The following is a 21606-nucleotide window of genomic DNA, read 5'->3' as shown; positions in this document are numbered from 1 at the left end:
CTTGAAGTTTGGCTCGCTTGAGATAAACAGTGAGTTGAGTCCGAGCCTGCTTGGTTTGAATTCACCTCGACGTTTGACTTCTGAGGGGGTTTTACAGTACTTTTGGAAACTTATGGATCAAAGATATTCCGATATGTACGGGCCAAAAGAATTATGAATTTACGACACATTGTGAAAAAGGCGGCCGAACCGGCTGAATTAACTCTGTAGTCCATCATCCTACAAAACTATATTAGGTAGAACTGAAAGTGAGCCATGCCGGCGCGGCCGCCGCCGGGCAAGAGTCTTCTGGCCAAATGGAGCTCGCCATTTATCGGCGACTACAACTGCTGCCGCCACTGTCGTTTACATAGTAGAAGAATGACTTCACTAGTGGTCTCTTCTCACCACCAACGTCCTCTTAGGTCATCTTTCTAATACTTTAAATTGTTTTCATAATTATTATTTATCTATTTAAATTAAAGACATAATTTAAACTATAATAATTGAATGCAGATACGCCGTGCTTGGTGCTGGCTTTGCTGGTCTCTCAGTCGCTTGGCATTTGTTGAAAGTACTATTTTATATTTTACATTATTATTTTTTGAAGCAGATCTCATAAAGTGAACTGAAAAAGCATGAATTTTGATTAGAATGATGCACTATATCTTCCCAAAGACAGAAAAAATGATTTTTTTGATGTATTGACACTATCAAATTTGTTTTTTATGGCCTTAAAAATGTTGTTGAAGTTGAATTTGGTGTAACTGAATTTGCAGGAGAGTGCTAAGGAGTTGAGTGTATGTGTTGATATATATGATGAGATTGGCATAGGAGGTGGTGCTTCTGGAGTATCAGGAGGACTCCTCCATCCTTATTCTCCTAAAGGTTTTCATTATATTATTATCTTTATATGTATGATACTCCTTTTATCTTGATTTGGGTTCAACTTGTATTTTACTATCTAAGTTTTTTCTGAGGATAATTCTGTATTAAGGATGGAAAAGATACCAGGAATGTTTTGATAATACAATTGAAGTTTTTTTCTTAGGATAATTCTGTATTAAGGAAGGTAAAGATTCCAGGTATGTTTTGATCATTTGATGCTGATGCCATAGCATAAGAAAATATTTGTTGTAATTTATGACATAACATTTTTTGTTCATAGGGTGTCATTTAAAATTGAAAAGAAATTTATTACTAATATGCTGTTTTCGTTAGTAGATGATTTGTTTTACTTTCATTACCAGTTCTTGTTAGCCTGGATGGTTTTTGGTAACTATGAGAATGTTATATACAAAGTTTGAGATGTTTTTTAGGTGTATTTACATGTTATAGCTTTTGCAGCTAAGCTTCTTTGGCGGGGTGCTGAATGTTGGAAAGAGACTTTAAAACTTTTAAGCATTGCAGAAGCAGCAATTGGTTTAGAAGAAGCAAATTCAGAATTGGAGGAATCTGGTCAAGATTTGAGTGAATTTGTCATAAGGAGAAGGTTTGTCTCCTTTTCAGTCAAGTTTCTATTTCATTTCATAGTAAATTTCTTTCTAGATCTTGGTAATCCTTCCCAAACAGGTGCGGTAAACAAAATATGCGCACTTGGATAAAATTAATGTTTTTTTGTCTTACAATTTATACTAACACAAATAATTAATGAACTTACCTATCAGGTCAGATTATTTTATGTTTACTTTATTGCTCATACACATGGGACTTGGAAATTTGTTTAGATTCCTTTTTTTTTTAATACAAGCTGCACTCTTATTCTCTGCATCAATTAACTCATACCTATTCCATTGCTTTCATTCGTATTCAGGGGCATCTTGCGGCCTGCAACAAATATGAAGACTTTGAATACATTAAATGATGTAATATTTTTGAAACTCAATAGAAATTTGCTAGGTTTGTGATTGGTAAATGATTTTCTGGTAATATTGATGTTTCTGTCTTATGTGATTAGAATGCTCAGAACTGCCTTTCCAGTTGCAGAATAGAGACTATTGATAAGGATTCTGCCCAAAGACTTGTTCCCAATTTATGTGTCCCTTTGAACACAGCCTTTTATATGCCTGATGCTGTCAATGTTCATCCCCAGCACTATCTTCAGGTATGAACAATTAAGAAATTAATCTTTGTTACAGCAAGTTTTCATCTACTTCTTGTAAATTTTCTTTGTTTTCTGGTTATCTACTAGGGGCTATTCTTAGCATGTAAAAATCTAGTGAAGGGATTGTCCAGTTCTGGTTTTGGAAGGAAAGAGTTGTATCTCCACCAAAAATCCATTAGTAATCTCCTGGAATTGAAAGGTAATCTCCCATTCTGTTGATTAAGCTCCTTTCTTTTCTTTTTTTCCCCCTCTATTGCATGTGATATATTACAAGTGGTGATGGAAAACTACTGGATTGGATTTCATGTTTTAGGATTCCCAGATACTGCCCATCTAGTTTGTATGTAACAACCTGATGATATACTCGACATTCTTATGTTTGGACAGGCTGACAGTTGCCGTTTTCTATATGCTTATTTGTGCTTAGCTCATGTCCTGGGTGTTTTCCATGGTTGTGAAGTATATAATTTATGTTCCATATGTAGTATACTTTAATGAAGACTCTTTCTTCTGCAGAATCCTGATTTTCGCTTTATGTGTTTAGGAGAATATGACGCTGTGATTGTATGCATGGGTGCCAAAGCAGACATGCTTCCAGAGCTCTCTGGTAGGCTTCCATTGAGAACATGCCGGGGAGTCATTGCTTGCCTGCAACTACCTGGTGGTATAGGGTAAAAGTCACTATATGTTTTCTTATGAATTAAAAAGTCAATTGCTACAATTTGATGTGAAAACTGATACGAACTTTAGAAGAACCACACCTCAAAAACTACCTATTGAGATGAGAGATCTCAAGGCTATATAAACCCCACACTAGTTGTTCATACTTTTCAATGTGAGATCTAAGTTTCATACTTTGTACTTGAGATCTTAACATACCACGACTCTCCGTAGCCCTGGCACCCACGCGGGTTGGCTGTGCGTTAACTCCTTGCTAGTCTCGGGTGAACACTATAATGCCAGCATCATCACCCGCGCCGCACAATTGCAACTGGGAGACATAGTGATGACTCTGATACTAAATGATACGAACTTTAAGAGAACCATATCTCAAAAACTAGCTATTAAGATAGAATAGCCCAAAGTCATATAAACCCCACACTAGTTGCTCATACTTTCTAATGTGAGATCCAAGTCTCATACCTTGCACTTGGGATCCTAACAAAAACTCAATTTGTTCACAAGCAATGCTATGTGAACTTATAATGAGTGCCAATTTGAATACGAAAGAGGATGTGTCATAATGTAATTAGGTGTTATTTTATTTTTGATTCAAAATCACTCAATCATATGATGACATACCATTATTGGTATCTAAATTGGTTTCCATTTTAAGTGCAAATGGTTTTCTTGTTTGTTTACATGACTTATTATTTGTAATGCTATACTGTAGGCAAGAGTATCCAGATGATGGCCCATCAATATTGGCAGATGCATGGCTGGCTGTCCAAGGGACTCGCAGTCTGTATGTGGGCTCAACATGGGAATGGAAATCAAGAAATTCATCACCAAAAGTCTCTGTGGATGAAGCTTCAAAAGCCTTGGAAGAACTTCTGCCAAAGGCATCTTCCATATATCCAGGCATAACGAATTGGTCTTTCACTGAAGCTAGGGCAGGCTTGAGAGCAATGCCACCACTTACAGTCAATGGATCACTTCCCCTTCTGGGTTGTATTGAAGACCTTATAGGTAAAACTCAGACCTGTAAATACTGGCTATTTGGAGGACTTGGTTCAAGAGGCTTATTGTACCATGCCTGGCTTGGGAAATTAATGGCACAGGCTGTGCTTTCCTGTGATGAACGCATAATCCCACCTGAACTAACTGCATGGAAGAAAATAAATCGATAGTTAACTAGAGATCATTTTTTGGAAACACTGACATTATTCACACATGAACAAGATCCCCATTTGTGGCTCCTGCTAGCATCCCAACTTCACAAGGGTGTGCATGAAGCCTGTGAGAAATTGCAGACATACACAAGCTCCAAAAGCTCATCTTCTTTCATCAGCTAGGGAATCATCGGCTAGGGACAGGACCTCATATTGCTTTGCCCTCACAATGAGATCTATATAAAAAATAAACTCCATTTTATTGTGAACGTTTACAGAGTTCCAAGCAGTATATTTATGATAATAACGTGGATGAGATTTAATTATGGTAAAATGGCAGCTGAAGATAGGAGAGGTTGAAGAAAGTAAAAAAGGGCGAATTTCCATCAAATCTTAAAATTTACAGATTACAGGAAAGTTTACCAAAATTAGTATTAGTATTACACTTTACTTCATAGAGCAGTTTCAAAACTGAAAGTAGAATTCAATTTGACAACTAAAAGTAAATCCTACAAGCCACGAGTGCCGTCTCGATTAGCTTAACAAAAACAGTTGCATGTCATTTAGCAACAATAACATTACTCTTCTGCATATTCCTGGCCTGTTGTCCACACGTAAACCTGGCCTCCACTTGTGGCCCCTGCCAGCATCCCAACTTCATAAGGGTGTGTATGAAATCTGCAAGGAATTGCAGACATATGAGGGCTCTGTAGGGTCATTACTGTTCTTCTTTCAGCTGGAGATATTATATCAACTCCTCTTTTCATGTTGCCGATGAAGACATATGAATCATCCCAGCCCCATACCGCTCTGCTCCAACATACGGTAAGCAAGTTGAGTTTAAAATATGCTCAGTTTTCATAATGTAAAACACATAACTGAATCAGGAAACCACAGCTTATAAAATCTGACAAATTTCTTCTGTTGGAAACGCTGTCAGATTGATCATATAACATCAAATGGATAGTTTTAAAAGAAAAACCCAACTTTCCATTTTAGGCAACAGGAATACCTGAAAGTAGATATCCATCTGCCTGTCTGATTATAATGTTCTATCATGCAAGCGTCCTCAAAGTTGACACCACTCCATATTCCAACCGTATCATCATAACTACATGAAATAAAAGTAGACATTAGTACTTGATGAAAAACAATTAATCTAATACAAGGAATAAAAGCTAAATGCAAAGTGAGACCTAAACAAAATAACAAACCTTGTTGTTACAAGGGAGCTTCCAGAGGGTGAGAAGTATGCAGCATGCACAGCCTTTTTGTGACTTGCTATCTTCAAAGGTTGGGGTTTATGTGCATTCATACTTCTCAAGTCCCAAAGACAAGCGGTCCCATCTGAGGAACTGGTAGCCATGGTGCTGAGGTTTTGTGAGTTAAAATCAATGGTGTTGATCCTTGCATTATGAAGATGAGATTCAGTTGTGGATTTTTTAGTTCTAACATCCCAAATATTCAGTCCCCCTTGACCTTCACTGAAATATAGGGTGTTTGCGACATTTGGCTGCTGTGAAAGAGAATATATGGAGTACTCACCAGAATGAACCAAATCAAATACCTCCTTTTCAACATCCATCAATCGAATGAAACCATCATAGCAGCTAGTAAAGATCTGAAATTAAAATTAAAAAACACATAGATCATGAAGGACAAGAAACCTTAGACAATAAAAATAATGGCAGGCAAGTTACAAAATACTAAACACTAATTGCCTCCTCACTTCTTAATTTCTATCATGCAGTAAACATCTACCATTTAATCAAATAAAATAGTCATCTTCAGAAAAACACAAAATAAGACTAAGCTTATGTTTGGGTACTTAAACACCATATAATTATAAATGTTTCAAAAAAAAAAAGTACCTTAGACAAGCAAGATTGTTGAACTACAATTCCTGATATAGGTCCTGTATGCGTGTGGTACAAATTTATCCCATCTTCTTCATCTTGCATAGCATTTAAATTCCAAAATCCGACATTCCCATACCTGTTCCCAGCCATAACCATCCTCGTATCATTAGAAGGGAAAAATTTCGTTACCAGGATCTTTCCAGGCATAAGTCGTGCTATATTGTTTGACTTCAAAATCAATGATCCCAAATCAACATGACTCCTAAGTTCAGTCTTCTCAGCCTTAACTACACTGTTAATCAAATCAGAAGAATAATCCTCATCTTCACAAGTCTTAGACCTGTCAAATTCTTTAACTAAATCATGTGAATCACATTTTTCACTCAAGTTCTCATCACTTTCTTGTTTAACCAAAACAGCCACTTGGGATTTTATTTCAATATCCGAACAAGTATCAGACTTCTCTTCAACTAAACCACCATGGTGTTGCTTAGCAACACCTAAAATGGCATCAATAAGTGATCTATCAGAATCAGACTCACTTCTCTCAGCATAAGCATTTTTAAAACTAATAGAACCACTCATATCAGGAGAAGAAGACCCCTTGAAACTAACAGACTTTGAAGTTTTATTATCAGAATCAACAAAATCATCACTTAAAGCTAAACCCTTAAAATCTGGAGGCATCCCTCTAGTTCTTAAAGATTGCCTGATCACAACTGGAGTCTCTGATTTGACCTTCTTCTGTGGAGTGAGTTTATATGATTTAGTTTCAACTCTGCCACCAGCAAATTCAAACATACATGTATACATTAAATTGTGTGCTTGCACAGTAGTACACACAGAAAGTAAAAAAATTATTTCACAACACCACTATCTTTTAAAATCAAACATCAAATTTGTAATATTTCCGAGCCTATTTGCATCTTTCAATGTCAAAATCTATGCTGTTACAAGTTCTAGTATTTTTTATTTGTGAATATAAATCAATATTATCTTATCACAGGCTTTTTTCAATATTATCAATACGCATAAAATTTCTCAACAAAGATGGCAGATTTAAGGCAGAAAAAAGGTTCCTTTAAATATATTTATTTCTTAATGCCAAAAATCAGAAAATGAGTTGGGTTTGTTCTCTGACCTAGCTTTGGACAGATAAAGCATCAATTCAAGAGAAACACAAAAATAAACTCTGAATAAAAATTACATGACAAATTTCAAGCCTTATTCATTACAAATACCCACAAATTTCTCCAAAAAATTATGGATTTTGGGCAAAAACAAGTTTTTTTCTTATTTTAATCCAAAATAAAGATGGGTTTATGAAAATGAAAGGCAAAAATTCAACAAAAATACGAAAAAAGGGTATTCAATAAAAATAAAAAATCAAGCACAAACACATATATAGAGAGAGAAAAAGGATAAGTACTTTTGGCGCTTTGCAGCAGCAGAGAGATCGGAGGCCTTGGAGAGTATCTTAAGAGAAGCCAAAACCTCGTCGTTTCGCTTAATGTTTTGGAGTCGTTTTCGCTCGTATTCAGTTAGTTGTTCAGACGCCATTTGAACGCAGAATCAAAGAGATTCAGAATGCTGATAGGTTTTGAAAAAGGAAGAGTTTTGTTGTGTTCATCAATGGCGGTGGTGGTTTTTTTGTATGGTCGGCTCAAGTGGGCGGGAAAATGTTTCATGCAGCCACGTGGCTTTGTAATGGCGCTTTTATGAAAGTCCTGTTTTGGTCTCAAAAGAATTTAGAGAAAAAATATATATTATTTGCACATAATTTTATTATATATATAATATAATATATGTTGACACAACTAAGCCAATGGTTTGATCAAACTTATTCAAGTTTGAATTCGATGTAAATGTGCCCAAAAAGAGCTACGTTCAAACAGACTCGAATTCAAGCTTTAGAGTGTTTAACTCATCAATCTCATGAGCTAAAAATTTTAATACAAAATAATATCGTTTTAATCAATATATATTAAAACAATATCGTTTTAATAACGAACTAGTTAAAAACTCGATTTAAGTTTAAACTCGAGTTAAATTTTTTTGAAACGATCCGAGCTCGAATTCGAGCTCATTTGAAGTGAACTCAAACTCAGTTATATGCAAATCTAGCTAGGCTTGAGCTCAAGTAAACTTGAACTTGGTTTGATTCGAATCTAACCTTAGCTATGCCCTATATTGTGTACTTGTAATTGGTAACAAAAAAACTCATCAAAATTAATTAGGTTTATGTTTAAAAAATACATAACCACCATAATTAATAATTATATATTCCTTGATAAATTATGTATAATATAATTTTATGATTTAAGTAGAAAGGGAAAGATTTTCATGTAGTGAGAAGTTGAGATAACAATAAATCAAATCCCTTCTTAGAATCAGCAAACCAACAAGTCTCATCCTCCTCATTCTCTTCCTATGCTTGAAAATAAAAATAATACAATACAATACAATAATGAACAGAAAAATAGTACAGGAAAAAGGACTCCCCACTTTGGTTTCCCTTGTGCACCATGTTAGTTTAGTTTCTTGGTCTTTCTCGTAATTTTTAAGCATTTTGATCCTGTTCTTCAATGTTTTTTGATCATGTTTCGAGTAAACTTTCTCATACTGTGTAGTGTTGTTGGATGGTATCAATGTCAATGCCCTTCAATTTCACCACTGATTCAACATGCCCTTTAAGTGTATGGAGCTCTCTCAACCTGTAACATCATAGGCTTTTAGCTTGGAACCTGTAATATTATTGATCAGATATAAACGTTAACAATGAAAAATGGGATACCTTGCAATTTCAGCACGCTTCTTGGCCTGCTCAGCAAGCTCATTATGGTCATGGTAACTGGCCTTATCTTTGCCTTTACCTTCACTGTCAACTGTCTGCAGACCATGCAGGGTGCGTTGTGCCATGGCCCATTGTGCCTCCCTTTCTCCCTTGCCAAAGTCTTTCTTAGTTGTGAAAGCAGTCTGGATTGCACAAAACAATCAAGTTAGTAAAACAACCGTTTTCGTAATCATGAGAAAGTCCTATGATTGTTTGTCTCATTGAAGAAATTTCTAGTTTAGTATAAAAACCTTGTTCTGGAGCATGTTATCCCAGGCCCTGCCACTCAATGCATAGCGAATGAGGAACTTGATAGCATCAAGAGGTAAGTATGTGACAATGCTGAACAGCCAGATGACTCCAGCCCATCCCCATCCAATGCCATAAACTCTTGCAAAACTCCACCTTGCATACACAGCAATAAGAGTAGCAAGCTGAATGGAACAAGCACCAAGAAGTTAGAAATATTGATTCAAGCATTGTCTTGTGCAACCAAAATTTTACAAGAAATTTACTGACCAATTGTGCTATAAGGAAGGCAATAATTAGCATGACACCAGGGCGCTCTAGGAATGACCAGCTCCTTGACCTTGTCACAAAGATAAGTGCTTGACTGACGATGCTCACTTGGAGATACAAAGCTGATGCAAGCTGGTCTGGTTTATCATGGATTGGCGCCACTCCAAATTTGTCCTGCAATATTTAAGGTTATATACAAATCCGATTTCAAAACTGGAGACTGGCTAAAGCCTACAGTCATGAATCATAGACCCTGTGGGAGCAAAGCATATGTCTAACCCTATCAGCTTTTAGTTGAGTAAGTGATTAATTACTTACGGAGAAGAAGTTGGTGTCATGGACAAGCCAGAAGAAGACTGCGGTCCAAAGAGCCATGTATGTTCCAAGGACAATACCAGTGGCAAAGATTTCCTTGAGCTTCCATGAGTCAGGCATTGGAGATGGCTTGACTCTATCCTTGGAGATGGTCATGATGGTTCCATCATTGAGTATGGCAATAATCAAAACCATGAATGGAGGGAAGTCAAACTGCCAGATGAGAGCGACTAGCAGGAATCCAAACACAACTCGGATGGTAATTGAAACTGCATAGATTGTGTAGTTCTTCATTCTTTGGAAAATGGCTCTGCTTGTCAACACAGCACTGACTATCACACTCAACCCGGGCTCAGTTAATACAATGTCTGAGGCACTCCTGGCAGCATCAGTTGCATCTGCAACTGCAATGCCAATGTCTGCCTTCTTCAGAGCTGGTGCATCATTCACACCATCTCCTGTCATACCACAGATGTGTTTCCTCTCCTGTAGCTTCTTGACAATCTCATACTTGTGTTCTGCATTAATTAAAGTGCTCAAATGAGATGTGAATCTTGTGATTAGTTGATGAAAATGAAAATTACATACCGGGGAAGACTCCAGCAAATCCGTCAGCCTTCTCAATCAGCTCATCAATTGGGATGGAAGAAATTGACTCATCCTTGGTCTGACCAAGGAGGGAGGATGAGGGGTACATATTTGTGCCCATGCCAAGTCGACGAGCGGTTTCTTTTCCAATGGCAAGCTGATCCCCAGTGATCATCTTAACATTGACACCTAGGTCAAGAGCACGGCGAATAGTCTCAGCACTGTCATGCCTTGGAGGGTCAAAGAGAGGCAAGAGACCAACAAATTCCCATGGACCTCCCGGACTGTCCTTGGTCTTCTTTGGGACAGTCTGCAAATTGTAGGAATTCATAAGTACCATAGAATCATTATGAACAAGTAATGCATATTTGGGACACTTCACCTGTTTTGCAACTCCCAAGGAACGCAGACCACGATCAGCAAAATTAGCAATGATCTTATGAGCCTTTTGCAATGTCTCGCCTCTGAGCTGACAGAGATCAATGATCTGCTCAGGAGCACCCTTGCTGCTTCTGTGCCAGTCCCCATGGCTGTCAATGTAGGTGATTGCAGTGCGCTTCTCCACAGGATTGAAGGGTAAGAAATGCACCTCAGTGATTCCAGCTCTAGCCTACAACATGAAAAAAATAACTCATTTCGGTTGTCTAAAAGAAACCTACACATAAACAATGTTCTGGAGACAGATATTTTATGTACCTCTTGGGGGTCACTCAACATTCCAACTATTGATGCATCAATAGCATCCTGATTTTCAGTCCTAGAAGCCCTTGCTGCATACAGAACAAGGCCATCTTTGTCAATGTCACTTGCAAACACCTGCAATTGTAAACATACACGCCATTATAATAAGAAGTCAATTTTTTTTATCCATGGCATTGGCTTCTGACACTGACCTCAAGAAGGTTTTTATCCACTGTAAGCTTGTTGAGGGTGAGAGTTCCTGTCTTGTCACTGCAAAGAACATCCATTCCAGCCATTTCTTCAATAGCAGTCATCCTCTTTGTGATGGCACCTTGCTGCGACAGCCTATGTGATCCAATAGCCATAGTCACTGACAAGACTGTTGGCATGGCAATCGGGATGCCTCCAATAAGAAGCACCAATAGATTGTCAATACCATCTCTGTAACTCCTGTGCTGGATTGGATACATCACAATGATCTCAACCAACATCCCCACTGCAATTGAGCAGATACAGAAGTTACCAATGGCTGTCAAGACCTGAATGATCAAATTGAAGCATAACTATGAGTTCAAAACACAATTCATATGTGAAAATTTTGATAATCAGCAATGAAAAAAATCATATGCGAGGCCCAGCTTTTACCTTCTGGAAGTGACCAACATTGTTGGTGTTATCGACAAGGTGAGCAGCTTTGCCAAAGAAGGTATGGACCCCAGTAGCAATGACAACAGCCTTGATTTCACCTTGCTTGCAGGTTGAACCAGAGAACACCTCATCACCAGGGTTCCTTGTAACGGGGAGGGACTCACCAGTGAGAACAGCCTGATCAATCTTCAGTGGATCTCCCTCCAAAAGACGAGCATCAGCTGGTACAATATCTCCCAACTTGATGCTAATTATATCTCCTGGTACCAAAATCTCTGCGTCTTGTTCACTCCATTTGCCATCCCTCAACACCTGCAACACAAATCATACACAGACAGTTGCAATGTCAGGAAAACTTTTTCAGCTTCACGAATTGCAAAGTTAAGGCAGAATTACCTTAGTTTTAGGGGCCAGACCAGCCATCAGAGCAGCTGCAGCATTACCAGCATTGTTTTCTTCAATAAAACTAATAGTGGAGTTAATAAACAGCAAAGCAACAATGCCAACGAAGTCAGGCCAGTCGGGTGGCTTGCCACCTCCATTGGCTAAAACAATTGCCATAATAGCAGCAGCTTCCATAACCCATGATAAGGGATTCCACATGAAACCTAAAAACATGAGAAATTTACTCTCCTTTTTCTCTTCAAGCTTATTCCTGCCAAATATTTGAAGCCTTTTTTCTCCTTCCTCTGTTGTTAACCCCTTTTCTGTACATTTTAGCTGTGCAAAAACTTCCTCCATAGGAACTCTCTCCTACACACACAAAAACACCATCAAACACAAACTCTTTGAACCTCCTTAAACACAAATATGTACATACATACATACATACATACATACATACATACATACATATATATATACACACACACACACATGAAAAAGTACAGTTTAAGTTTACTTACAAGATCAACATTTTCTTTCTCAATTTCTTCTAATGAGATATCAGCCATGGTGCAAGTTTATTACAAAAAGTAGGGAGAAAAAAAAAATCAATAATGAAGAAAGAAGAGAGCTGTGGTCAGATAAAACCGCCCATTACTGCTCTTCTTTCTTCAAGCATTATTAAAGCTGTTCTAATTAGACATCTTCTTCATCTAATCCCTACTTTATAAAAAATAAAATAAAAATAAGAAAGAAAGAGAAAAAGGAAGGAATGAGACTTGTTTAGTTGAAACCAATGTTAGTTCGGCAGCTACTCTCTGCTTCAATTCTAATTAGTTTTATAACTTTCTGTATGAAAATTAGAGGGAAAGAGAGGATCTCGGAGATGGTTGGTTTTGCCACTATGGCTTCCAAAAATGTCTCCGGATTTTGCTTAAAATTGTTAGACCGGTTTCACCCTTTGCCTTTGTTTTTCTTTTCGCTAACCGTGTTTGTTAATTTGGATTTTCTCTGTTGAAATTTGGTCAAGAGTATCAACATTCGTGTGTTTAGCCGTTAATTCTTTTTGAGTATCAAAAACTACCATACACCCAAATAAGGATATTATAGTTCTGTACCGATTCCATAATGTTATTGAATCATTAATAACTAAATGTCTTAACATATGTTATAATTTATTTCATCATCAATTAACTTTAATTTCTTATAAATCTTATACTGATGTTTGGGAAGGAAGCTTCATTACTCAATATTCAAAAGAGAATTTCCCCTAACAATCAAGCTGAACCGATATGGATTGATAAGGTTGAAGTAGGCCTAAAAAAGGTTGCAGATAAGCATTTTTTGACATGAATAGAAAACGGGTTGTGTTTGTACTGGTTTGCAAAATTAATCAAGCTCAGCTTGACCCTTCATAACCCAAACACAGCTTAAATTCAAATGTCACGTCATTTTGTGTTAAATAGATCAGATCAAATCAAGTCAATTTAATACATATTATTCAATGTAAAAAAAAAATTAAGCATGCTATGTTAGAACACAAACTATAGACACAAGATGTACCTTGATTAGTACATTTATCCAAATATATGCTACAAAATCTAAACGATGATCTGTGACAACAAAATAAAATGATCAGCTGGCCACACGTTAAGCCAATGTATGGTAGTTTTTTATCATTCAATCAAAAAAAATCAACAGCTGCAGTTGTATATTCAACAGTGAAATCATTTTCAATCTCCCATTTCAGGTATAGTATAACAAAAACATAAAAACACAAAGCAGGCATGGACCTCTAAGCATACTATTGTTATGGTGATAACAGGTACATAAAAAGGTTGTCAGTAGTAGCCCTGGTTATTTTCTGTCTAAAATGCACCCAAATCATACATACAATCTGCAAACCAAGGAGAGAAGATCTATCTTTATTTCAGGACTTTCCAATAAAAAGAAACTGCCTATAAGCTTCACAATCAAATCCCTAATATAAAATCAAAATGATTTCTCAAAAACCTGACTAATCCTAATCTCATTGATATAGCCCAATCAGATAGTAAGTGATAATAATAAGTATGCCATTGTAAACAACACCTACACTTCCCTACAAAAGCTGATGCATAAACAATCCTGAAGAAATTGACTACTTACATATATCCAAATAGACTTCACAAACTCCCTTTACTCATAAGTTGAGAATATGCAGATTTCTGATGATAAGGCCGGTCAGTTCCTCTCAAGAAAATGAAGTTTTCATCCTCAACATAGCAAATAAAAATACATAAAGCTTTCAACCAACTTCACAAATTATCTTCTACATTTTCAGTCTCCTTAAACCTAACTCAAGGCACTAGAACTGTTTATCATGAATTTGTGGTCAACCAATCTATAATAAAAAATTTGAAGACATGCATTGTGCTGCTCAGTCACAATCAGCATAACTCTTCCACTAACTCCTGCTCATGCTAATAACTTATAATCATTACCACGGGAAAAAATCACAATTCCTATCGAAAGATGATGTTATCAGAAAAGACATATATCCGTCAAAACCATAAAACCCATTAAAGATCAGCTTTACCTTAATTTAACTCAACTCAACCAGCTCCCGTAGGCAAAGAGAAACAAATAACATTGAACACATTAAAATAACAAAATGATGAAAGGGGCTAGAAGAGCAACTTGAAATTCTCACATTGAGATGGATAGAATAGTTGAATTCAAAACCATTACTTGAAAAAATAACAACATACAATAAATCTCAAAACACCAGTCTTTCGGTTGCTCCAAAAACAACAAAATCAAATACTTAAACTAACTCGTCCATCTTAGAACCCTAGCTTGGTACGGCGCCAGTGCCTACGCTTCGCATTATACCTGCAACAAAAACAAAACAAAGCAAACCCTTAAACTAAAATGTTTTCAACTCATAAAAACTCAAAACAATAGCATGGAAGACAACACAAAACAATCCCATCTTTAAAATTTCTTCAAATCACAAATACTAAGAACAAAAACATAAAAATGATGAGAAGTAACAATACCTGATAGTATTGTCTGTGCGCAGACGGATCCAGTGGGGGATGGGCCTGTTCTGTCTCATCTTCTTCGCCAGCTTCTTCTTGATGATGAAAGTCTTGTGTGACGGCTACACACATAAACACTTAGTGAAACACGTTACACTATGTATAAATAAAAAATAGAAATCTAGAACTTAAGAGGCAAAAACCAGCCCAAACCAGCAAAGAAAACAATCAAGTGAGATGGGTCTATACCATTTTCTCTCGTAGAGCTTCGGTTACCAAAAGTTGGCGAAGCTGCTGCAAATGGCGAATAAAACCCTAGTTTCAAACGGTTAGGTCAGTTTATATAGTACAGTTATTTCGGCGGTAAGCGATGAGTTGGGCCTGAATTGGTAGGTTTGTTATAGGCCTTTTATGATGATACATTTGGGTTGGCCCGTAATTATAGCTAAGCCTTTTGGCTTGTTCTTTGCTCTCTCTTATCTTGCCCATCTATTTCTTATACCAACAAAATTATAGAACTTATAATCAACACTATTTTGATACTTTAAAAATAAAATAAAGTATTTTCATATGATTAAATAATTTTAAATTAATAATAATATCTATTTGTCGTATGATATGATATATATATAAAATAATACGTGTATATTAAGATGTTTAAAAATTATAAGATATGATGTATGTATCATATAATACGATACGATACATATTATTTTTATAAATCAATTAACCTTTTTTAAAGAAGTGATGATATAGTAAAAGTGTATTTGAGAAATTTTAAAATTTCAAAGAATATTTGTGAAATTTTTTAAGATGATGAAGTAACAATTAAAATTTTTTATTATTTTATCAATTTTTAAAAGATGTATGCAATATATGATATAAACTATTAACTTTTTAATATATAATACGATATATGATTAAATTACCATGTTTAGTACAAGTACGTGTAATCTAACTTTTTGTATACATGAAATGGGGAGGACTTCCAAGAAAAAACGTGGATGACAAATTATAATTCTACAAAAATATAAGTTTGTTTGTGTTTAATTTAAGATCGATAAATTGAAGTTTGCATTTAATTTAAAAATAACATAACTTTGCATTCGAACACAATTGGCATGTTTCACATAAAATTAATCGACTCAAATTTCACTCGATTATAAAAATAACTCGTGTCACATGTAATTAGCTAGAATGGAAGTGAACAAATAGAACTTGATAACTAAAAAATTTAAAAAGCCTTTGCATTCTCATGTAATTTTATATTTTTTTATTAAATTATACATTATTTAAAATAGAATTTCTTTTATTTAAATTTCATGAATTTTCAATAATTATTTATTCTTCATACCAGCAAGTCAAGATATAGATCCGAGAAAACTGATTCAAAGACAAATGACACCAAGAATTGTCCGAAAATTTAACAAAGCAAACACATAAATTCTGCATAATTCTATCAGCCTAATCCTCCCACATAATTTTCCTGTCCGAACTTCATTCCAAAACCTGTAACAAACAAGAAACAAATATTCAAAGAAACTGATATGGCAGGGCCAGAGCAAGTAGCACAGCAGTCAACAGAAGTTCTTCACCAGAGAAAACGCCTTGGCCAGTGTCCTTTGAGAATGGCGATTACAGGATTTGCCTGTATTGGTGTCATCGGCTACTTTGTTTTGTATTCCAACAAGAAACCTGAAGCGTCAGCGCTTGACGTCGCCAAGGTTACGACTGGCGTTGCCAATTCTCATAACTCGAGCCCTTCCAAATAGATTTTTCAGCCATTTCCAGGATCATTGTCAGTTTTTGCTTTTGCTGGTTTAACCTGTTTGGCCGGCACTATTATGGATTTGGATGATTCCTTATTCTGTTGTTGTTTTGTGATTCTAAACAAATAAGAATATATTACTACTACAACTGTAACAACTATTGTCTCATGAACCATTTCTGAACATGAGACTTTTAAAGTTGAGGAAATTCAGTTTAATTGAAGTTCCCTTTATATATATGTGTGTGTGTGAGAGCAATATTACGTGTATTTTTTATTTTGAATTAAAAATTATTTAATTATATAATAATATATTATTTGTATATTAAAAATGTATGTATATATAATGGACAAGAGTTGTGATGAAATCAAACACTTCATTGTTCAGTTCTAATAGACCCATTTAAGTTAAAACAATTTCAGTTTATCAAACTCGAATTGAACATCAACATCGGAGGACTCTTTTGTTTTATTTTTTTTTAATTTTTCTCTTAAAATTTTTCTTCCTTAACCGCAATAACAAATTTCAGAAAAGTGATGAAAATTTTGGTTACAAGAAGAAAAAATTCACTCTAAAAGGTTAAGCAACATAATATATCAAATTATCACAAAAACTACGATAGCAAAAGGTTGTTTTTAATGACTGATTAATATAGATGAACTACAGTTTTGGGCTCGGCTCTTCACTTTTTATGACAATTCTTTTATTTTTCCTGTACAACTATTCACTTGCTCTTTTTCCACCCGAATTAACATGAACTAACCATCCTAAAATTGGCATGGGGAGCTTTTCGATTTGAATAGGAAAGGATGATATGAAAGATCAGATGAAGCCAAAAAGAGGAAGATGATAAGCTATGTTAAGTTAGAATATGCCTTTTAGTTGCTAATTCCAAAACCAAATGTTGAAGAAATTTATGTAATTTTGTCATCTACTTATTAGTTGCCTTTATGATCAAGACAGACTAAACTAAAGATGCCCTAACAGTTCTTTAATTGATTTTAGATGCTAGAAATTTTTATTGTCTCTTGCTTATTGTCTTGAAAAACACTCCCAAATCCATCCAAGTTTGCTGAAAACAAGAAAGAGTCAAGATTGGTGTTACCAACAAAATCATGATTGAAATTGACAAAAATCAGCAAGCCGGCCTATGAGCAGCATAAGAAACTACACAATTGGCATTCTGCTGAGAAATTTCTTAGATGTGAATTTTCCTTGACAAGAACTGACTCTTGTGTATAAGAATTGCTAAAAATTTACATAATTTTGTCGTTTAACATCAAAAAGTAGCAAATTTTCATAAATTTCTATCAATTCTTACAAATAATTTCAAATTTTACAACCACAGGTCAAATCCAACCTTTAAAAATATATGGAAGTCCGTAAAAGAACTGAAGATATTATATATCTCCCTGGCAAGAATCCGAGCACAAACCTCCAAGCATACAAATAACAATGGCGATAAAATCGTAGACTTATTGTACCATCATCATCCTGACGTATATAAGCATATGCTTCTTTATGTTTAAACTACGAAACCTGCAATAATAATCACAAGGCTTTGGCCTTCAGGAAAATCTTGTCAATGGGTAGCCTGAAAATTATGCCAATCTTCTGGAACATAGTCCTGATTGCTTGTGCAGTCTTTCCATTGTCTACAGGATTTCCTTCCAGGAGTCTTACCGATTACTCAGCAGGGCCTGGAACATCAGCTCCAAAATCTCCACCAGTTTCATGGTCTCCTGCAGCTTCACCGGTTCCTTCTTGGCATATACCATCCACACCTTCAAAATCTCCATCTTCATCTCCATGGTCTCAACTTTATCCTCCAGCTCCTTCTCCGGCTATTACAAGGCCTGAACCATCCACTCCTGAAGCTTCTCCGTCTTCATGGTCTCAGCGACCATCAGAAATCAGTCCTATTTCTTTTCCTCCTTCCTTGCCTCCATTGCCATATCCTGAGCTCCCATCTCCATCACCAATGCCATCTTCTGTGACTCCGTATCCATGCGTTGAAACTGCAGCTCCAATGCAATCTTCCATGCCTCCATCAATGCCTTATCCTGAGCCTCCATCTTTATCTCCAATGCCATATCTTGAGCCCCCATATCCATCTGTTGAAACTCCACTGCCAGTGCCAGCTTCTATGCCTCCAGTAATGCCATATCCTGAGCCTCCATCTTCAATGCCTCCTTATCCATCTAGTGAAACTCCACCGCCAGTGCCAGCTTCTGTGCCTCCAGTTATGCCATATCCTGAGCCTCCATCTTCAATGCCTCCTTATCCATCTGTCGAAACCCCACCGCCAGTGCCAGCCTCTATGCCTCCAACAATGCCACATCCTGAGCCCCCATATCCATCTGTTGAAACTCCGTCGCCGGTGCCAGCTTATATGCCTCCAACAATGCCATATCCTGAGCCTCCGTCTTCTATGCCTCCTTACCCATCTGTTGAAACTCCACCGCCAGTGCCAGCTTCTATGCCTCCAGTTATGCCATATCCTGAGCCTCCATCTTCAATGCCTCCTTATCCATCTGTCGAAACCCCACCACCAGTGCCAACCTCTATGCCTCCAGTAATGCCATATCCTGAGCCTCCATCTTCAATGCCTCCTTATCCATCTGTCGAAACTCCACCGCCAGTGCCAGCTTCTATGCCTCCAGTTATGCAATATCCTGAGCCTCCATCTTCAATGCCTCCTTATCCATCGGTTGGAACTCCACCGCCAGTGCCAGCTTCTATGCCTCCAGTTATGCCATATCCTGAGCCTCCATCTTCAATGCCTCCTTATCCATCTGTCGGAACTCCACCGCCAGTGCCAGCTTCTATGCCTCCAGTTATGCCATATCCTGAGCCTCCATCTTCAATGCCTCCTTATCCATCTGTCGAAACCCCACCACCAGTGCCAACATCTATGCCTCCAGTAATGCCATATCCTGAGCCTCCATCTTCAATGCCTCCTTATCCATCTGGTGAAACTCCACCACCAGTGCCAGCTTCTATGCCTCCAACAATGCCATATCCTGAACCTCCGTCTTCAATGCCTCCTTATCCATCTGGTGAAACTCCACCACCAGTGCCAGCTTCTATGCCTCCAGTTATGCCATATCCTGAGCCTCCATCTTCAATGCCTCCTTATCCATCTGTCGAAACCCCACCGCCAGTGCCAACCTCCATGCCTCCAGTAATGCCATATCCTGAGCCTCCATCTTCAATGCCTCCTTATCCATCTGTTGGAACTCCACCGCCAGTGCCAGCTTCTATGCCTCCAACAATGCCATATCCTGAACCTCCATCCAAATCACCAATACCATCTCCAGTATTGCCTCCCGACAATGGCATCAAAGGTGGATACTGGCCCGTCTGGATGGCTCGAGAGGTCCCTCCTTCGGCAATTCCGATGATATATTTCACACATTTATTCTATGCTTTCGCTTCTATAAACTCCTCAACTTATGAGCTCTCCATCACTAACCGTGAGAGTCATTGGATGAAGAACTTCACAGCCACTCTCCACGCTCAAACCCCACCACTAAAAGCTTTCCTATCTATTGGAGGAGATGGAGTAAGCGCTGATACTTTCTCCAAAATGGCCAATAAAAGCGAAAACCGTGCAATCTTCATCCAATCCACTGTTCAATTAGCAAGAAAATATGGCTTTGATGGCCTAGACCTCAGCTGGGTATACCCAGCCACAACAGAAGACATGTCAAACCTTGCACTTCTGGTCAAAGAATGGCGAGAATACGCTGAAAATGAGTCGAAAGAATCCGCAAAACCTCGCCTTCTCCTCTCCGCTGCAGTTTACTTTTCTCCGGATTTCTTTTTATCAGATGTTCCTAGGAGCTACCCTTCAGTTTCCATTAGAGACAATCTTGATTTTGTCAACACTTTGAACTTCGACTACCATGGAAGCTGGAACACTTCTGCCACGGCGGAACATGCTTTGTTATATGACAATAATAGCAGGATTTGCACAAGTTATGGAATGGATGCCTGGCCTGTGGCAGGAGTACTTCCTGAAAAGATTGTGATGGGGCTGCCAATGTATGGCAGAACCTGGAAACTGAAAAATCCTGAAGAACATGGAATTGGAGCACCAGCAGTGGGAATTGGCCCTGGAAAGAATGGAGTTATGCCATACAAGGACATTTTGGAGTTCAGTCACGGCAATGGTGTCTCTACGGTGTATGACAATGCCACAGTTTCTCAATATACTTATGAAGGAACAGATTGGATTGGTTATGATGGAGATAGTTCAATATACGAGAAGATTGCCTATGCCAAGAGAATGACGCTTCTTGGGTACTTTTTTTGGGTACTTGGGTATGACAGCAGCAGTTGGTCACTCTCGCAGTCAGGTAAATTCTTTTGTTACACATCAGTGATAATATGTCACCATATAATTTAGATTAACTAAATGAATTTTGTGCTCGGTTTTTGCAGCATCAGACGTATGGGATTACCTGTGAAGATTTCTGCTTACAATTGTGAGCTTTTCCCGCATTTGTATGTAATGTGACAAATAAATTTCATAATCCATGCTTGTAAGATCATGTTAATTTTGTAGCATTTTGATAAAGTGCTTTATACCAACACAAGGAGGACATAAATGATATCTCTTGAGAAAAATAAATCAACTTTATCCATACATATTTCTTCTAGAAGGGATATAAAAATTAAGATTGATGTTATCAATCCATAAATCCCTAAAGCAATTTATTAGAAGAAGGATTTCATTACATTGTGCCACATTGTACAAGTTTACATTGAATTTTATAGGTTTATTATTAATTTTTGTAAAGTTAATCTTAATGAACATTTCAATGGTGGTTTTAGTAAATACAAATAAACTATCTTGTTATTATATAATTAGATAATATAATTGTTTATATTATTTCTAACTTAAAATCACACAATCATATGATAACACAACTTACTCTCATAGTGATATATCAGTTTATTTATATTCATTAGGATCCGTTTATTTATATATAGAGTATTATTACATTAACATTAGTACATCACTACCAAAAAAGGCAAAACTTTAGGCTTCGAATAGGTCAAGTTGT

The 21606-nt window shown here is 36.9% G+C and overlaps 5 protein-coding genes across 9 annotated transcripts; 2 read left to right on the top strand and 3 right to left on the bottom strand.

Moving 5' to 3' along the window:
• Positions 1-41: 41 nt before the first annotated feature.
• On the top strand, positions 42-3942 carry LOC123201047 (putative thiamine biosynthesis oxidoreductase ThiO). Of its 3 annotated transcripts, none has more exons than XM_044616499.1 (9): positions 42-404; positions 496-553; positions 759-867; positions 1390-1471; positions 1793-1844; positions 1937-2083; positions 2171-2282; positions 2628-2754; positions 3477-3942. In XM_044616499.1, exons 1-9 carry the CDS (start codon positions 256-258, stop codon positions 3931-3933), a joined length of 1293 nt encoding a protein of 430 aa, XP_044472434.1. In that variant the 5' UTR covers positions 42-255; the 3' UTR covers positions 3934-3942. The 3 variants fall into 3 exon arrangements, with proteins under 3 accessions (XP_044472434.1, XP_044472435.1, XP_044472433.1); XM_044616500.1 differs by having other exon boundaries at positions 1327-1471; positions 2628-2747; XM_044616498.1 differs by having other exon boundaries at positions 47-404; positions 1327-1471.
• A 329-nt stretch (positions 3943-4271) lies between these two features.
• LOC123201045 (WD repeat-containing protein 76-like) lies at positions 4272-7454 on the bottom strand. Of its 2 annotated transcripts, none has more exons than XM_044616496.1 (5): positions 7204-7454; positions 5787-6552; positions 5130-5536; positions 4928-5026; positions 4272-4725 (listed from the first exon to the last, which is right to left on the bottom strand). In XM_044616496.1, exons 1-5 carry the CDS (start codon positions 7332-7334, stop codon positions 4494-4496), a joined length of 1635 nt encoding a protein of 544 aa, XP_044472431.1. In that variant the 5' UTR covers positions 7335-7454; the 3' UTR covers positions 4272-4493. The 2 variants fall into 2 exon arrangements, with proteins under 2 accessions (XP_044472431.1, XP_044472432.1); XM_044616497.1 differs by having other exon boundaries at positions 5787-6518; positions 7204-7340.
• Positions 7455-8092: 638 nt separating this feature from the next.
• LOC123200964 (ATPase 8, plasma membrane-type-like) lies at positions 8093-14458 on the bottom strand. Of its 2 annotated transcripts, XM_044616391.1 has the most exons (13): positions 14321-14458; positions 13306-13355; positions 11755-12111; positions 11356-11670; positions 10923-11249; positions 10726-10845; positions 10412-10639; positions 10030-10339; positions 9445-9959; positions 9127-9300; positions 8859-9041; positions 8569-8750; positions 8093-8488 (listed from the first exon to the last, which is right to left on the bottom strand). In XM_044616391.1, exons 3-13 carry the CDS (start codon positions 12097-12099, stop codon positions 8392-8394), a joined length of 2796 nt encoding a protein of 931 aa, XP_044472326.1. In that variant the 5' UTR covers positions 12100-12111; positions 13306-13355; positions 14321-14458; the 3' UTR covers positions 8093-8391. The 2 variants fall into 2 exon arrangements, with proteins under 2 accessions (XP_044472326.1, XP_044472325.1); XM_044616390.1 differs by lacking the exons at positions 13306-13355; positions 14321-14458 and adding an exon at positions 12264-12462.
• LOC123200965 (60S ribosomal protein L39-1) lies at positions 14410-15138 on the bottom strand. The gene is made up of 3 exons (XM_044616392.1): positions 15015-15138; positions 14784-14887; positions 14410-14616 (listed from the first exon to the last, which is right to left on the bottom strand). Exons 1-3 carry the CDS (start codon positions 15015-15017, stop codon positions 14568-14570), a joined length of 156 nt encoding a protein of 51 aa, XP_044472327.1. The 5' UTR covers positions 15018-15138; the 3' UTR covers positions 14410-14567.
• A 2981-nt stretch (positions 15139-18119) lies between these two features.
• Positions 18120-21006, top strand: LOC123200291 (proline-rich extensin-like protein EPR1). Its single transcript, XM_044615430.1, has 2 exons — positions 18120-20895; positions 20981-21006. The coding sequence occupies exons 1-2, from the start codon at positions 18120-18122 to the stop codon at positions 21004-21006; spliced, it is 2802 nt and encodes a 933-aa protein (XP_044471365.1).
• Positions 21007-21606: the final 600 nt, after the last annotated feature.

Source organism: Mangifera indica, chromosome 17, assembly GCF_011075055.1.
Source record: "Mangifera indica cultivar Alphonso chromosome 17, CATAS_Mindica_2.1, whole genome shotgun sequence".
NCBI lineage: Eukaryota > Viridiplantae > Streptophyta > Magnoliopsida > Sapindales > Anacardiaceae > Mangifera > Mangifera indica.
Note: the sequence above shows the minus strand (reverse complement) of the source record. Positions and strands in the feature narration are given on the sequence as shown.

Bases quoted from the DNA above. Each gene is read 5' to 3' on its own strand.
- LOC123201047 (XM_044616498.1), top strand. From the start codon at position 256: ATGCCGGCGCGGCCGCCGCCGGGCAAGAGTCTTCTGGCCAAATGGAGC. The intron at 2,283-2,627 runs GTAATCTCCCAT...TTATGTGTTTAG, and splicing joins TAATCTCCTGGAATTGAAAG to GAGAATATGACGCTGTGATT. The intron at 2,755-3,476 runs GTAAAAGTCACT...GCTATACTGTAG, and splicing joins CAACTACCTGGTGGTATAGG to GCAAGAGTATCCAGATGATG.
- LOC123201045 (XM_044616496.1), bottom strand. From the start codon at position 7,334: ATGGCGTCTGAACAACTAACTGAATACGAGCGAAAACGACTCCAAAAC. The intron at 5,537-5,786 runs GTACTTTTTTTT...TTTTAATTTCAG, and splicing joins AACAATCTTGCTTGTCTAAG to ATCTTTACTAGCTGCTATGA. The intron at 5,027-5,129 runs GTTTGTTATTTT...TATTTCATGTAG, and splicing joins AGCTCCCTTGTAACAACAAG to TTATGATGATACGGTTGGAA.
- LOC123200964 (XM_044616390.1), bottom strand. From the start codon at position 12,311: ATGGCTGATATCTCATTAGAAGAAATTGAGAAAGAAAATGTTGATCTT. The intron at 12,112-12,263 runs GTAAGTAAACTT...TTGTGTGTGTAG, and splicing joins AGAAAGAAAATGTTGATCTT to GAGAGAGTTCCTATGGAGGA. The intron at 8,751-8,858 runs GTTTTTATACTA...TGTGCAATCCAG, and splicing joins ATAACATGCTCCAGAACAAG to ACTGCTTTCACAACTAAGAA.
- LOC123200965 (XM_044616392.1), bottom strand. The intron at 14,617-14,783 runs GTATTGTTACTT...TTTTTGTTGCAG, and splicing joins CGCACAGACAATACTATCAG to GTATAATGCGAAGCGTAGGC.
- LOC123200291 (XM_044615430.1), top strand. From the start codon at position 18,120: ATGGGTAGCCTGAAAATTATGCCAATCTTCTGGAACATAGTCCTGATT. The intron at 20,896-20,980 runs GTAAATTCTTTT...CGGTTTTTGCAG, and splicing joins TTGGTCACTCTCGCAGTCAG to CATCAGACGTATGGGATTAC.